The sequence below is a fragment of the Scophthalmus maximus genome, chromosome 2, assembly GCF_022379125.1.
Source record: "Scophthalmus maximus strain ysfricsl-2021 chromosome 2, ASM2237912v1, whole genome shotgun sequence".
NCBI lineage: Eukaryota > Metazoa > Chordata > Actinopteri > Pleuronectiformes > Scophthalmidae > Scophthalmus > Scophthalmus maximus.
Window position 1 is genome coordinate 26,465,064 of NC_061516.1, and position 16,427 is coordinate 26,481,490.

At 42.6% G+C, this 16,427-nt stretch overlaps 3 protein-coding genes across 5 annotated transcripts; all 3 read right to left on the bottom strand.

Annotated features, from left to right (window-relative positions):
- Positions 1-1,638: 1,638 nt before the first annotated feature.
- Positions 1,639-5,721, bottom strand: LOC118300232 (zinc finger protein 501-like). The gene is made up of 2 exons (XM_035624491.2): positions 5,011-5,721; positions 1,639-3,535 (listed from the first exon to the last, which is right to left on the bottom strand). Exons 1-2 carry the CDS (start codon positions 5,294-5,296, stop codon positions 2,382-2,384), a joined length of 1,440 nt encoding a protein of 479 aa, XP_035480384.2. The 5' UTR covers positions 5,297-5,721; the 3' UTR covers positions 1,639-2,381.
- A 545-nt stretch (positions 5,722-6,266) lies between these two features.
- LOC118300231 (zinc finger protein OZF-like) lies at positions 6,267-16,216 on the bottom strand. Of its 2 annotated transcripts, XM_035624489.2 has the most exons (3): positions 15,971-16,216; positions 10,546-10,849; positions 6,267-8,640 (listed from the first exon to the last, which is right to left on the bottom strand). In XM_035624489.2, exons 2-3 carry the CDS (start codon positions 10,829-10,831, stop codon positions 7,478-7,480), a joined length of 1,449 nt encoding a protein of 482 aa, XP_035480382.1. In that variant the 5' UTR covers positions 10,832-10,849; positions 15,971-16,216; the 3' UTR covers positions 6,267-7,477. The 2 variants fall into 2 exon arrangements, with proteins under 2 accessions (XP_035480382.1, XP_035480383.1); XM_035624490.2 differs by lacking the exons at positions 10,546-10,849; positions 15,971-16,216 and adding an exon at positions 9,962-10,096.
- LOC118301591 (zinc finger protein OZF-like) lies at positions 11,680-15,972 on the bottom strand. 2 transcript variants are annotated; one of them, XM_047328251.1, is made up of 3 exons: positions 15,667-15,972; positions 14,081-14,157; positions 13,715-13,855 (listed from the first exon to the last, which is right to left on the bottom strand). In XM_047328251.1, the coding sequence occupies exons 1-2, from the start codon at positions 15,950-15,952 to the stop codon at positions 14,090-14,092; spliced, it is 354 nt and encodes a 117-aa protein (XP_047184207.1). In that variant the 5' UTR covers positions 15,953-15,972; the 3' UTR covers positions 13,715-13,855; positions 14,081-14,089. The 2 variants fall into 2 exon arrangements, with proteins under 2 accessions (XP_047184204.1, XP_047184207.1); XM_047328248.1 differs by lacking the exon at positions 14,081-14,157 and having other exon boundaries at positions 11,680-13,855.
- Positions 16,217-16,427: the final 211 nt, after the last annotated feature.

Sequence of the window (16,427 nt, forward strand, 5' to 3'; positions counted from 1 at the left end):
AGCAGCTGTCGGATAATTAATTGATTATTCATGCTCATCAATTCTACACTTCACGGATATTTGCGAAAGATGTGTGTGTACGCTATATATATCAGACAAATGATGTGTGTGATGTGAAAATGATTTCTACAAATGATGTTGCTGGTGACAGAGTTCTCCTTTAAACTGCTCTTCTCTCCCCTGCAGATGTCCAGCAGCTGTCTGTGATTAAAGAAGAGTTTCCCCATGAGCAGCAGTGGAGCCCCAGTGGGAAGCAGGATATATTATTATATATTATATATAATATTTAGGCAGAAGTCAGTCCTACAGAAACATATGATGATTCACACCGGATTCAAACCATTAAGTTGCTCTGAGTGTGGTAAATGATTTAGGCAAAGGTCACACCTGGTGAGACATACGAGTATTCATTTAAGATGTCGGCCTTAAATGAATTTACTGCAGCTACACCTGACAACCAGGGTCTATTACAGAAAGCAGGTTGTGTCAAAACTCTGAGTCTGTTACACCTGAGAACAGGGAAACTCTGGGTTTTTTTGTTCCAGAGAGAGTGAACTGAGGGTACGGTCTAGGGTTCGGAGATCGGAATCAGAGGAATCAATCAGATCGCGTGGAAGTTTCTGCAACGCTCTGGAGAATGCAGATAGAGTATTGACAATTAATACCAGAGTGTCTTGTTCGGGAAAACTGCGGATGCATTCATTACAACCAACATTGGTTTTTATAATGGTGAGAGGACCAGCTTACTGAGGAGAGATCAGATCTGTGCTTCTGTGTCGGAGCCCGGTGCCGTGGTCGGAGAGCCAATTGTCACAGCACAGACAGACGCACAGATCTGTTCTGATGGCGCAGGTGACCCGGTCAAAAGTGTGGCTGCACTACGATGGAGACAACGCTCGTTTCCACAAGTGTAACAAATGTTTTGCAAATAACATCAGTGACACGAGCGATCTGTCGAAACTATTGCGGTCAATCGATTGAAAGAAAATTAAGGAATTTATCACCTGCTCGCTGGCAGGTTAGGTAACTATTCAAACCATGACACATAAATGCCAGTCAAATGACGAGGGAGAAGAGAGTGAAAGTCAGAGGATCAGAGCGATATAGGAGCAAAACGCTTAGTGTTGATAAGATTAGATCTAGAGGGACTGTTGTGCACACGTGGAAATGAATAGAAAAATGGAAAAGCCCCATAAGTGACCTGCAGACAAATGACAGGTTCACAGCATCACAATTCTTAACTTTGCAGCGAGAGACTGTTAAAATTAAAAGATGAAATGATAAGTTTTATCATAAAAAGATGTAACGTCTTTCTCTGAAGTTCTTATGGGCAACACTTCTTGTCAGGTGAAATAGAATGTAGCTTTGGTCTCCACAGTCCTTATACAGTGCTGTGTTTACTTCAATACTATAATGCTTCAGTACCCCTCTGTATCAGTCGCTGTGAGATTGATTCTTGCCAAAGCTGTGATTTGTATCTTCCATTGATCAATATATTTTTTAGCAATCTTCAAGTCAAACCAGTGTGTGCTCTCATTCTTTGTGTGTTCAGTTATGTAACAATTACAACCGAAATCACCATATTGTTAGTGAGCAAAGGTTGAAGGATTAGGAGTTCTACTCTTGTGCAAAATTGAATAGACCAGACATGACATTTAGATACATTTATTTAAAAGATAAGAAGTTGAAAACAACAATATACAATCTCACAAAAAGAGAGTGTGTGTGTCTATCTAATCAATGGCCGATTTGTAATGGTGCGTCGAAAGTTAGAGAAGTATAACAAACAAGAAACATAGAAACTACAGGCTAAATGGTGGAATCAAAACTTGGTTCCTCGATTGCTTGGCTTAAGGCCATTTGGAGCAGATTTCCCAGGGATAAACCCAATAGCGACAGGTCTTAGTGGGCTATGCCTATACTCATAGAATCTAAGGTTACAATACGTAACCAACGTTCTTTCCTCTGTCGTCGGAAGGTTGAGGCCCAACTAATGCTATTGTATGTTCAGCTCATGGTCATGGCTGAAAACACTAGCAACTTTCTTGTGAAAGACACTTACATTTTTGAAAAAAAACCTCAGGGAAATCTCACATCATTGAAACGACTCTGCATCTTTCGCATGAACGCACTGGTAACCGGAACTACAACCACTGTGTAGTTCAGGCCCCTGGTCTCAATTTAAGATTGTAGTCAGTCACGACCCTCACACAAAGATACACAGATACACACTATATACTGCGTGAGCTCTGATGTTTCTTCAGATTACTATCTTGGTCAAATTTTGCACTGCACTTATAGCATCTATATGGTTTCTATCCTGTATGAGTTTTCATATGATGAAGTGTGTCTGCCTTTTTCTTAAATGTTTTTCCACACCCTTAGCAACCATATGGTTTCTCACCCATATGAACTCTCATATGAGTCTGCAGAGTACACTTTTGGTTACAGCTTTTACCACACTCACAACAACTAAACGGTTTCTCTCCTGTATGAATCCTCATATGTCTCCCAAGGTCTGACTTTCTCCTAAATGTTTTTCCACACTCAGAGCAACTATATGTTTTATCTTCTGTATGAATCCTCATGTGATCCAGCAGATCTGTCTCATGTCCAAATCTTTGTCCACACTCAGAGCAAATGGATGGTTTCTCTTCTGTATGAATCCTCATATGTGTTAGCAGGTGCGACTTATACCTAAATCTTCTACCACACTCAGAGCAACGGAATGGTTTCTCTCCTGTATGAATCATCATATGTCTCAGCAGGGCTGACTTTTTCCTGAAACTTTTACCACACTCAGAGCAACGGAATGGTTTCTCTCCTGTATGAATCCTCATGTGATCCAGCAGATCTGTCTCATGTCTAAATCTTTGTCCACACTCAGAGCAAATGAATGGTTTCTCTTCCATATGAATCCTCGTGTGATCCAGCAGATCTGTCTCATGTCCAAATATTTGTCCACACTGAGAGCAAATGAATGGTTTCTCTTCTGTATGAATCGTCATATGTGATAGCAGGTGCGACTTACACCTAAATCTTCTACCACACTCAGAGCAACGGAATGGTTTCTCTCCTGTATGAATCATCATATGTCTCAGCAGGCCTGACTTTTTCCTGAATCTTTTACCACACTCAGAGCAACGATACGGTCTCTCTCCTGTATGAATCCTCATGCCTACCGGTAGGCCTGCCTTTTTCCTAAATAATTGACCAGACTCAGAGCACGTGAATTGTTTCTTGTCAGTGTTACATCTCAAACCACCTGGTTCTGGTCCTTCACAGTTCTCTCTGTTCTCCTCAGTCTGTCTCTGATGAAGCTGTGAGGACTGAGGTTTCTCTTGATCCTTTTCACTATTCACAGTGATATCAGCCTCCTCCAGCACTTGAAACTGCTCTCCTTCCTGACTGCTCCACAGTTCGTCCTGTTCCTCTTTTACGTGGAGGGGCTCTGGCTCCTTCAGCTTCACACTGGGGCTCCACTGCTGGTGCTCAGGGGGAAACTCTTCTTTAATCACAAACAGCTGCTGGATGTCTGCAGAGGAGAGAAGAGAAGCTTTAAGGAGAACTCTGCATTAACACATTGAAATCTGTTTCCAGTAGTTAGAGAGAACCGCAGCAAACGTGAACATGTAGAAATCCTTTTGTGTCTGCAGAGGTCGCTGCTTCAAATCTGAGAAAGTTCCTCAAATGATGTCACCAGCATCAACGTGGGTCAGGTCTGAAGACTCCAGTTTGATGTTAGAAAGGAGTGAGATCACCAGACCTCTGTAGTCCCCCCCTCATCTCTGCTGCAGGCTACATCCACGCTACTACATCTTAGTTTAAAATCTCAGCACTGTTGCTACATTCATGCCTGCTGTCCACACTACACCGGAGTGTCAGAGCATCTAAAACAGAAAAGTTTGACGCCCACGTTCTCTTCCCAATCGCTGTTCCTTGTTCATAGTATTTCCTAAAACATTTCCTAGCTTAGTAACTAAGATATCAACCGCAGAGTAGACAATGCGCTTCCTGTTTACAAAAACACTAGGCATGGGCCAGCATGAGATTTTGACGTTATGATAATCTTCGGCAAACATACCAGTTTACACCTTATCGTGCACCTCTAACGTGTTATTGTAAAATGACACATTATCAGTGTCCTTGATTTATCATGTCACGTGTGCTAGTGTGGATGGAGATCATTTCTAGATAAAGCTAAAATGCTAAAGTGGTGGGAAGTAACAAGAATGTGTGAGGACTAGAGCCCGGCCGATGCTAGATTTTTGAGGCCAATGTTACAGAGTAAAAAAAATTGTATATATATATGAAAACACATTTTTTGCAATTATCCCTAAAGTGTGGTTATCAAACACGTAGGATAAAAATATCCAATGTAGGCCGAATATTTTACAGTTCAACAATAAACCTTATTGTCCAAAATAGTACCCTAAATTTAGGGTTATGGATTTTCTTTCACTTATTTGTTGTTATATGCCATCGATGATTGTATATGGTTTAAATAATTTACTTCTGTGTGGTGAACTACAGGGAAAACAATTCCCTTGTGTCTTTGTCATCAACGCCTGTTACAAGTCGTTTATTTTAGTCAGGCACCTTTTTGGGACTCAGTCAGTGATCATATAGACACATGCTGGAATGTTATACTTCAAATTCATCACTTGCTGATGTTATGTACAGAAACAACAACTGTTCTCTGTGTCGACATTCACTCTCTGACCGGAGCTGCTGTAGTGGATAAAGTGGTTCCAGAATATACATGACAGACACAACATCTGTGATACCGACATCTTTTTCAATCATTTTTTGAACATCATTTATTATATATATATATATTTTTTATTTTTTTTTTATTTTTATGTTATATTGCGTGACGAGCTGTTATGTATATTTAGAAAAGCGGAATTTCCACTACAAACAAATGTCCCAGTTGTCCGCCAGCACGTAAACGCAACGTACGCGCCATGACAGTTCGATCTCGGCCTCGCTCGGGTGTTTCCGACTCACCCGCTCGGTGCAGCCTGACTTCGGGCTTCAACACGGCGTCGAGCAGCCTCCTCTGGCGGCAGATCTCCCGCTCGGACCGCTCCACTCGGTCTTCGTACTCCGCCACGGTTTCCTCCAACAGACCGACGATCTCCTCCGCCGCCGCCGTTAGCCGCTCGGTGAGCAGCGCTCTCAGCGCCGGGACTCGAGCCGCTTCTTCTCCTTCCTCCGCCTGCAGCAGAAAGTCTTCGGCGGCGGCGCTGATCCGCTCATGTACCGACACTCGCAGCAGCTGCACGGCGAACATGTTGCTCCTCTTCTGCACCTCGAGTCTCGGCCCGAACAAAGAGAGCAAGCGGGAGGAAAGAGACACCGACTTCCGGGTCGACGCCACCTCACTTAGAGCGAACAGCGCCCTCTGCTGGACTGGAGGACAAAGACGACAATACACTCACAGTCTGAAGTAACAGTGGAAAGAGTAGAAATACTCTGTTACAAGTAGAGTCAACGTGTAACTCAAGCAAAACAGTGTTAACAACAAAAACATACTTAACCAGTGTTGTAAGAAGTATTCAGATCATCAACTGGAGAAAAACTACCAAGACAGAAATGTAAAACTACTCCATTACAAGTAAAAGTACCAAGTACTCTCATATAAGAGACACTTCTTGGTATCATGATACTTTTAAATTAAATTAAAGTGTAATCAGTGAGTCAAGCCCATTGTAGCTCATATAGATATATATGTATACAATGTTTTCCAGTGGCCAGTAATGGTACCGCAGCAGAAAAAATCTTTGTTAACCATGACTGGATTCACTGACGTGACACCGTAGGCGATGTCTTAGTATAACTACAACTACAACAGGTTCTTCAGAGTATTTTAATTTTGTAAATCACTTACTTTGTGTGAGTTTTTCATGTCAGCAGATGTTCAATAGTCAATGTAGGTCTCTGTGACCTCGTTCCTTCATCGTGGTCAACACAACCTTTGGCTCGGTCCACACAGACTCTTGTCCTCTGACAACAGCAACACTGACCAACACATTGATTTTCCAGTTAACAGGGGGACACGTTCACCTGTGAGTCTCTCAGTTCATACGTTTTGTTACAACATGTTTGATGGGATCAACAGACAGAAGTTAACAGTAGATGTGAACAGAGCCTGAATGTCCCTCTGCTACAATCACACAAGGCCACAGCCACAGTGTTTTGGTCTGTTTGTGGATTTCCTGTTGAATAACTGAACACAAACAAAGAATGAGAGCACACACTGGTTTGACTTTAAGATTAATACGAATATATTGATTAATAGAAGATTCAAACCACAATTTCACAGCGACTGATACGGAATGGTACTGAAGCTACGTTCAGTACCACTTGTTGTGTCACCTGACACAACAAGAAGCATTGCCCATAACAACTTAAGACTTTACATATTTTCTTATTAAAATGATTAAACTAATCATTTAACCTTTTACTCACTTTAACAGTCTCTCTCTACAAAGGTAAGAACCATGAAACCATGGTGATGCTGTGAACCTGTCATTTGTCTGCAGGTCACTTGAGGGACTCCATTTTCTACTGAACAGCCCATCTAAATCTAAAATGTCTAACACGCTGTGACAGGATGACTTTTGTTTCTCAGGGGAGCCAGCCTGGTCTCTCCCCTGGCATTTAAGATTGCAGTCAGTCACAACCCTGAACACTGAACTGCAGAGTGGAGTGTTTGGACTTGGAGTAAAGATATTGTAAACAACCATCATTTTGCGACCATTTGTGAGATAGGGCGAGTAGTTTCTTTTTTACAACTACTCCATGGGTGCGACCTGCAGATGTTCAGATTTGTTTAAAAAAATAAAAACGAAGGAGCGAGTCCGCCAGTGTAGGCCAATGTGTGTGGGAGGGGGAAGAGGCGGGTAGTGATTAGTAAACTGCTGTGGTCGCGTCAACTACTCTCTGCAGTGTGTCCTCTCAGGAATTAAAGTTCTTAGTCGCAACGATTTCCGTCAATTAGATTCCAGAGAAGCCGCGCATGAGATCAGTGTAGGTCTCCACCCCCTCTTGCCCGGATTGCTCGCCTTCTGTGTTCTCTTGCACTCATGGTTGGAGTCCAAGCTGGCCCTGGTGCGATTCAACCAGAACGGTGCAAAAAATGTGGATATTTGCGTTGCAGGCCCATTTATGGGCATAAATGGGCCATACATGCTGTCGTTTGACTGGCATTTGTTTTAATGTTTGAATAGTGAAGTGAGCTGATGACCAATCGGCTTGAATTTCTTAGACATAGGGTTGTATACTGGGTGAAGCCTGTGGAATCCAGGTTGTCACAGCTTGTACCTGCAGAATTACCTATCGGACAACAGTTTTAGTGCAGCTCTGTTCTCCTCACTTTGACTCAAATTAGCTGCAGAATATGCCACTAAATCATTTATTCTTATATGTGTTATGTTTTAATTTCCTGACGAACAATTTTCCCACCCCAAACTCAGCAAATAAATGTTTTTTCTCCTGTATGAATCCTCATATGTTTCACCAGGTGTGACTTTTGCCTAAATCCTTTACCACACTCAGAGCAAATAAATGGTTTCTCTCCTGTATGAATCCTCATATGTACCAGCAGGTCTGATTTTTGCCAAAATATGTGTCCACATTCAGAACAAATATGTTGTTTCTCTCTTGTATGAATCTTCATATGTGCCAGCAGGTCTGAGTCCTGCCAAAATCTGTGTCCACATTCAGAGCAAATATGCTGTTTCTCTCTTGTATGGATCCTAATATGTTTAAGTTGGTCTGACTTCGTCCTAAATCTTTTACTACACTCAGAGCAACTAAATGGTTTATCTCTTGAATGAATCCTCATATGTTTCACCAGGTGTGACTTTTGCCTAAATCCTTTACCACACTCAGAGCAAATAAATGGTTTCTCTCCTGTATGAATCCTCATATGTACCAGCAGGTATGATTTTTGCATAAATCCTTTACCACACTTGGAGCAACTATATTGTTTCTCTATTTTATGAATCCTCATATGTACCAGCAGGTCTGATTTTTGCCAAAATCTGTGTCCACATTCAGAGCAACTATATTTTTTCTCTCTTGTATGAATCCTCATATGTTTCACCAGGTCGGACTTTTGCCTAGTTCTGTGTCCACACTCAGTGCAACAATATTGTTTCTCTCTTGTGTGAATCCTCATATGTTTCACCAGGTCGGACTTTTGCCTAAATCTCTGTCCACACTCAGAGCAACTAAATGGTTTTTCTCCTGTATGAATCATCATATGCCTCACCAGGTGTGACTTCCTCCTTAATATTTTACCACACTCAAAGCAATTGAATTGTTTCTTGTCAGTGTTACATCTCAAACCACCCGGTTCTGGTCCTTCACAGTCCTCTCTGTTCTCCTCAGTATGAATCTGATGAAGCTGTGAGGCCTGAAGTTTCTCTTCATCTTCTTCACTCTTCACAGTGAACTTGATGATATCAGCCTCCTCCAGCACTTGAAACTGCTCTCCCTCCTGAATGCTCCATGGTCCCTCCTGTTCCTCTTTAATGTGCGGGGGTTCTGGCTCCTCCTGCTTCACACTGGGGCTCCACTGCTGCTGCTCAGGGGGAACCTCTTCTCTAATCATCGACAGCTGCTGGAGATCTGCAGGGGAGAGAAGAGAAGCTTAAAGGAGAACTCTGCATTTTACACATCAAAATCTGTTTCTAGTAGTTAGAACAAGAGCACACATGAAAATTTAGGAATTCCTTTAGTGTCTGCAGAGACCGCTATTAAAATAATACATAATAATACAAATAAAATGTATTATTATTGTAATAATTAGTTCCCCCTCACTTCTTCTGTTTGAGTTTAAAAGCTCATCAAGTTAACACCTGCTGTCCACACTAGAGTACAGACTGGAGTGTCAGAGCATCTAAAACTGAAAAGTTTGAAACCACTGCCTTTTCTATTTTCAAAACTCCAGGACCGTGTTTTAGTCTGGACTGAGACCAATCAGTTGATCTACACCACAGCAACAGTGACCCTACAGATGCTTGCCTACAAGATGAACAGCATAAGCCACAAAGAGCATTACCCAACCCCATGGAGGAGGAGGCTGGAGGCCAAAATCAAGGCAACATGGAGGAATGTAAGTCAAGTGTCAGAGCTACATAACGGTGTGAAGGGGCTTTGGGTTTGCCTTTGGCTTGGACCAGCAGAAGCAGAGGGCAGTGTGGGAGGGTTCATAGCTGCAACTTTTACAAAAAAGTTTCAAATTGTTTAATGATATATATAATGTTAAATTGGTAGCTTAATTACTGGATGAAAAGTGATTACACTTGACTGAGTGTTTCTTAACATCAGTTTGCATGTTTTCATCATTACATTTATGGACGCATAGCTTAACAGTCAGCCGGTTAAAAGTTATTACTCATGTGTTTATATGATTTAAGGAACTCTGCGTGGGCTCTGGCTAGCATAATATACCGCTAGCATAACTTAACATACCTGAGGTGGATGGGGAAATGGGAGAGTTGGGAGCTAGGCTGTCAGAACGGTGCATTTATCCATCTGAACAGTATGCACTTTTAGATATTTTGAGAGGGTGCTCATGTTACCGCCTTAATATGCAAAAAAATTGTTGCACTTATTGCAACGAGCATTACCAGTGTATCCCTCTCATTGAATTTGGGGGGTGCCCCCGCCCCTCCAACAGGAGCCCCCGCCACGCCTGAAAAGTCAATAATATTTATATATATTTTTGTTTTTGTTTTTATTTTACATATAATGCCAAGCAGAAGTCATTTAAGGTCACTTTCCTTACACACCTTATTCCTCATTCCGGTATAAAAGATGGGGGTGAAACTTAACGTTATTTGTGAAACCTAACCCTAAAGAGCCCCTTCCAAATACCCTGGAATCCCGCAAGCAAATGGGAATCACGAGGAGGCCACAAGAAAGTCAGCCACGGCCAAATACCTACGCAGAGTAAGGCAGGTCCTGAAGAGTCGCCTGAAGGGGTCAGTCATCAGATACCCCACTGGCATAATAGGCTGGCGAAAGGAAGAGATAGTGGCCAGCGATTTCAAGACAAGGAAGCTCCTCACAATGTACAGAGAAATTATGAAGAGTTTCCACGTTCACGGTTCAGTTAAACGTGATGTTCGGGACTCAGTCCGTGATCATATAGACACATGTTGTAATGTTATACTTCAGATTCATTTTTTGCTGATGTTATGTACAGCAACAACAACTGTTCTCTGTGTCGACAGACTCCGGAGCTGCTGTGGTGGATAAAGTGGTTCCAGCATCTACACCACAAACACAAGATCTGTGATACCGACATCTGCCTTTTGACAAATAATAATTTATGGAATATTATTTGTTAACCGTTTATTTTGATATTATATTGTATGTGTTTCTGTTCTGTCAATTTAGAAAAGCGTATTACCCACTACACACAAGTTAACCCGAAGCCCAAACGTCCCAGTTGAGCGCCAGCACGTAAACGCAACGTACGCGCCATGACAGTTCGATCTCGGCCTCGCTCGGGTGTTTCCGACTCACCCGCTCGGTGCAGCCTGACTTCGGGCTTCAACACGGCGTCGAGCAGCCTCCTCTGGCGGCAGATCTCCCGCTCGGACCGCTCCACTCGGTCTTCGTACTCCGCCACGGTTTCCTCCAACAGACCGACGATCTCCTCCGCCGCCGCCGTTAGCCGCTCGGTGAGCAGCGCTCTCAGCGCCGGGACTCGAGCCGCTTCTTCTCCTTCCTCCGCCTGCAGTAGAAAGTCTTCGGCGGCGGCGCTGATCCGCTCATGTACCGACACTCGCAGCAGCTGCACGGCGAACATGTTGCTCCTCTTCTGCACCTCGAGTCTCGGAGCGAGCGGGAGGAAACAGAGACACCGAGTTCCGGGTCGACGCCACTTCACTTAGAGGAAAGCGAACAGCGCCCTCTGCTGGACTGGAGGACAAAGACGACAATACACTCACAGTTTGAAGTAACCGTACTAATACTGCAGAGTAGAAATACTCTGTTACAAGTAGGGTCAACGTGTAACTCAAGGAAAAAGGTATTAGCAACAAAAATATACTTCATTCAGATCATCTACTGGAGAAAAAATACCAAGACAAGAAAGTAAAAATACTCCACTACAATTAAAAGTACCAAGTACTCTTATATGAGAGATACTTCTTGGTATCTTGATACATTTTCTTGATTAAAAGTGTAATCAGGGAGTCATATGTATAACATGTTTTCCAGTGGCCATTCGTGGTACTGCAGCAAAAAAATCCCCACATTATCCACATAATTACTGGATTCACTGACGTGACACCGTAGGTAAGTGAGTCACTTACTTTATGTGAGTTTGTGATGTCAGCAGGTTCAATAGTCAATGTAGGTCTCTGTGGCCTCGTTCATTCATCATGGCCTCTGACCTCTCACAATAGCATCACTGACCAACACATTGATTTTCCAGTTTACATGTGGAGACACGTTCACCTGTGAGTCTTGTCAGTTCATATGTTTGGTTAGATCATGTTTGTTTGTATCAACAGACAGACGTTAACAGCAGGTGCGAACAGAGCCTGAATGTCCCTCTGCTACAATCACAAAAGGCCACACCCACAATGCCGTTGGGGTGGTTGTGGATTTTCTGTAGAATAACTGAACACACATAATGAGAGCACACACTGGTTTGACTTGAATATTAATAAAAGTGTAATGGTCAATAGAAGATACAATCACAATTTCACAGCGACTGATACAGAGTGGTACAGAAGTTTTATAGTATTAAAGTAAACAGAGCACTGTATAAGAATTATGGAGCCCACAGCTACATTCCATTTCACCTGACAATAGGAAGCATTGCTCATAAGAACTTCAGAGAAAGACTTTACATCTTTTCCTATCAGAATTATGAAACTAATTTTTTAATCTTATGTAGATACTTTGTTGTTGAATTGATTCACATTCATAGACATACGTTACTCAACCAGGTTAAGCCACCATGAAGCATGCGTCGGTCTACATATACTTGTATTTAAAACAAAAAAAAACAATGGCTCAATACTTCAAAAAACTGCTTCTCACCACTTCCCCCATTTGTGCTTTCCCATACTCCATATACCACCTACTGGGCAAAGAAGGAACTACAACCAATATTATACATTACACACAGAATTAACATCTTTCCTTATTATTATTACTAATCATTTAATATTTTACTCACTTTAACAGTATCTCACCACAATGTTAGAATCATGAAACCATTGATCCTGTGAACCTGTAATTTGTCTGCACGTCACTTTAGGGTTTCACAATAGCCCCTCTTAATCTAATCTCCTCCCAACTGAGCGTTTTGCTCCTATCTCGCTCTGATCCTCTCACGTTCACTCTCTCCTCTCCATCGTTGTTTTACTGGCGCATGCAGGTTATTGTTTGAATAGTGACACAATTTAATGACCAATCTGCTTGAGTTTTTAGACATAGGGTTGTATACTGGGTGAAGCCTGTGGAATCCAGGTGCTCACAGAGGGGCCTATCGGACAACAGTTTTAGTGCAGCTCTGTTCTCCTCACTTTGACTCAACTTGGCTGCAGAATATGAAACTAAATAATTTATTCTGGTGTGGACTGACATGCATCTTGTCATATTTTCCTGACAAGTAATTTTTCACCACAAACTCAGCAACTAAATGGTTTCTATCCTGTGTGAATTTTCATATGTTTAAGTTGGTCTGACTTTGTCCTAAATCTTTTACTACACTCAGAGCAACTAAATGGTTTCTCTCCGGTATGAATCCTCATATGACAAAGCAGGATTGACTTACGTCCAAATCTGCGTCCACACTCAGAGCAACTAAATGGTTTCTCTCCTGTATGAATCCTCATATGTTTCACCAGGTGTGTCTTTTGCCTAAATCTTTTATCACACTCAGAGCAACTAAATGGTTTCTCTCCCGTATGAATCCTCATATGTACCAGCACGTCTGACTTCTGCCAAAATCTGTGTCCACACTCAGAGCAACTAAATGGTTTGTCTCCTGTATGACTACTCATATGTACCAGCAGGTTTGACTTATCGCTAAACATGTTTCTACATTCAGAGCAACTACATTGTTTCTCTCTTGAATGAATCTTTATATGTCTCAGCAGAGTACCCTTTCGGTTAAATCTTTGTCCACACTCAGAGCAACTAAATGGTTTCTCTCCTGTATGAATCATCATATGTATCAGTAGGTGTGCCCTTTGTGCAAATATTTTACCACACTCAGAGCAACTAAATGGTTTCTCTCCTGTATGAATCCTCATATGTTTTACCAGGTGTGAGCTTTGCCCAAATCCATGTCCACACTCAGAGCAACTATATGGTTTCTCTCCTGTATGAGTCCTCATATGACCCATAAGGTTTGACTTATACCCAAATCTTTTACCACACTCCGAGCAACTAAATGGTTTCTCTCCTGTATGAATCCTCATATGACCCATAAGGTTTGACTTATACCTAAATATTTTACCACACTCAGAGCAGTTTAATTGTTTCTTGTCAGGGAAGGACAAGAAACAATTCTTGGCCCGTATGTTCTCCTCAGTCTGACTTTGTTGAAGCTGTGAGCACTGAGGTTTCTCTTCATCTTCTTCACTCTCCACAGTGACAAGAGTCACTCTGAACAGTGACTTAGTGACATCAGCCTCCCCCAGCCCTTGAAGCTGCTCTCCCTGTTCATTTTCCTCTACAATGTGGGGGGGATCTGGCTCCTCCTGTTCCTCTTTAATGTGGGGAGGCTCTGTTTCCTCCTGTTTCACACTGGGGCGCCACTGCTGATGCTCAGGGGGTAACTCTTCTTTAATCACAGACAGCTGCTGGACGTCTGTAGGGGAGAAAAGAGAAGCTTAAAGGAGAACTCTGCATTTTACACAACAAAATCTGTTTCCAGTAGTTAGAGAGAACAGCAGAACAAATGACGATGCAGAAATCCTTTAGTGTCTGCAGAGGTCGCTGCATATATATATTTTGAGCTCACAGTGTTTCCTGTGTATATATATATATTGGAACCGATAAGCAGAAGTGAAATATAACTTTTTCTCACAGGTACCTGGTAACACTACTCTTTCCTTACTCGTCTTGCTTCCTCCCTCTCTTGCCTACAGTGCTCCGTCGCTGTATCTTGTCCTGCCAAAATAAAAGCCCTCGCAGAGTCGCGTTCATGACATCTCATAACATTCTGTAGGCTACAAAATAAACTTAGCAGAAACCCGGGCTCACCAGACCTCTGTAGTCCCCCCTTATCTCTGCTGCAGGCTGCATCCACACTACTATGTCTGAGTTTAAAAACTCATCACTGTTGCTACTTTTACGCCTGCTGTCCACACTCCACTTGAGTGTCAGATTAGGGGTGGTGCGATCTGACGATTTTATACCGGGGACAATCATAATTTGGCATATGATCCAAGTACCAGCCAATAGCCTGCCTCTGTAAAAGATGGGAGCTCCGGTCAGGCTTTACGTTTAAGATGAATAGGCACATGGCCCAATTCATGACCAATAAACTTTATCGTCCATAATTATTTTTCTAGTTTAGATCCTTTTCTGTTAAGATCCTGATTTAGTCTTTTTTTTTGTTACTCTTATGAATTTCTAACTATATGTAGGGTTATGGATAAATCTCTCACTTCTTTGCTCAGTTAATTTTTGTGACAACAATACGAGCTGCGGCTGCACGGTGGTGTAGTGGTTAGCACCTCGCCTCACAGCAAGAATTCTGGGTTCGAATCCCGGTTCAACCAGGGCCTTTCTGTGTGGAGTTTACATGTTCTCCCCGTGTATGCGTGGGTTCTCTCCGGCTTCCTCCCACACTCCAAAGACATGCAGAATGGGGTTAGGTTCATTGGAGACTCTAAATTGACCATAGGTGTGAATGTGAGAGTGAATGGTTGTCTGTCTCTGTATGTGGCTCTGTATATGATAGGTTGGCGACCTGTCCAGAGTGTACCCTGCCTCTCGCCCAATGTCAGCTGGGATTGGCTCCAGCGACCCTTAAATGGATAAAGTGGTAGACGATGAATGAATGAATGAAAACGAGCTACCTCTAATTTAAGCAACAGTTTGACACCCTGAAAATGTCTAAGGATTCTTTGATTATCATAATAACTGCAGATTAATTTATTTAGTTCATTAGATCAAATAATCGTTGCAGCTCTAATTATTGAAGAGGTTTTATGTATTGAGTGTAAGTAATTATAATAATACAATGCTAATATGCTACCTCTGTGTGGCGCACTTCTGTAGGGAATGTGCCTGCATTAGATCGGCACACCGGGTGATGTAAAGTCCCTCCTGTCATCAACCCCCTGCTACATGTCGTTGATTTCAGTCAGGCACCTTTTTGGTCCGCCGTTGTTTTCATGTTGGGGTCCTAGGAGCCAAGTTAGCATACCCCGGTTATCGTAGTAGCAAACGGCGATACAGCCGCTCTCGTTTATGGAATATCATTTGTTTGCCATATATTTATTTTGATATACTATTGTATGTGTTTCTGTTCTGTCTATTTAGAAAAGTGTATCACCCACTACACACAAATTAACCCGAAGCCCAAATGTCCCAGTTGTCCGCCAGCACGTAAACGCAACGTACGCGCCATGACAGTTCGATCTCGGCCTCGCTCGGGTGTTTCCGACTCACCCGCTCGGTGCAGCCTGACTTCGGGCTTCAACACGGCGTCGAGCAGCCTCCTCTGGCGGCAGATCTCCCGCTCGGACCGCTCCACTCGGTCTTCGTACTCCGCCACGGTTTCCTCCAACAGACCGACGATCTCCTCCGCCGCCGCCGTTAGCCGCTCGGTGAGCAGCGCTCTCAGCGCCGGGACTCGAGCCGCTTCTTCTCCTTCCTCCGCCTGCAGCAGAAAGTCTTCGGCGGCGGCGATGATCCGCTCATGTACCGACACTCGCAGCAGCTGCACGGCGAACATGTTGCTCCTCTTCTGCACCTCGAGGCTCGGCCCGAATAAAAAGACAAGTGGGTTTGTCTGCAGCTGCAGCCACTTGGCATAACACGCCCATTACTCGTACGTCACGACAAAACACGCCCATTGCTCCAAGACAGTGCGGTGGCTTCTGAAGACAATGGACCATAAGAAAACGTGAATGTGGTTTAGGAAGACAACATAATTGGAAAAATAATTTAAATATAGGTATTTATGAACTGATAACTAGGAATAATTTGATTTGCTTTTTGATTCAATTATTATTTTAAACAAGTACTATTTACAATAATGGAAAAAAATAAAGCAACAGAAACTGTCCAACACTTGGTTTATATGTTCTGAAAGGGATGAGGGACAAAACTTATTTAGTCTCACCCCTTTTCCCTAGTAACAAATAAACAGCCCCATTATATATAAATTAATGAAACCTGTAGCTCTTTTAATATTAATAATATATTTA

What these genes read in the sequence shown, in the direction of transcription:
- LOC118300231 (XM_035624489.2), bottom strand. Translation starts at nt 10,831, where the DNA reads ATGTTCGCCGTGCAGCTGCTGCGAGTGTCGGTACATGAGCGGATCAGC. An exon ending in AGTCAGGCTGCACCGAGCGG is followed by an intron (nt 8,641 to 10,545) that starts GTGAGTCGGAAA and finishes TCTCCCCTGCAG; the next exon opens with ATCTCCAGCAGCTGTCGATG.
- LOC118300232 (XM_035624491.2), bottom strand. Translation starts at nt 5,296, where the DNA reads ATGTTCGCCGTGCAGCTGCTGCGAGTGTCGGTACATGAGCGGATCAGC. An exon ending in AGTCAGGCTGCACCGAGCGG is followed by an intron (nt 3,536 to 5,010) that starts GTGAGTCGGAAA and finishes TCTCCTCTGCAG; the next exon opens with ACATCCAGCAGCTGTTTGTG.
- LOC118301591 (XM_047328248.1), bottom strand. Translation starts at nt 15,952, where the DNA reads ATGTTCGCCGTGCAGCTGCTGCGAGTGTCGGTACATGAGCGGATCATC. An exon ending in AGTCAGGCTGCACCGAGCGG is followed by an intron (nt 13,856 to 15,666) that starts GTGAGTCGGAAA and finishes TCTCCCCTACAG; the next exon opens with ACGTCCAGCAGCTGTCTGTG.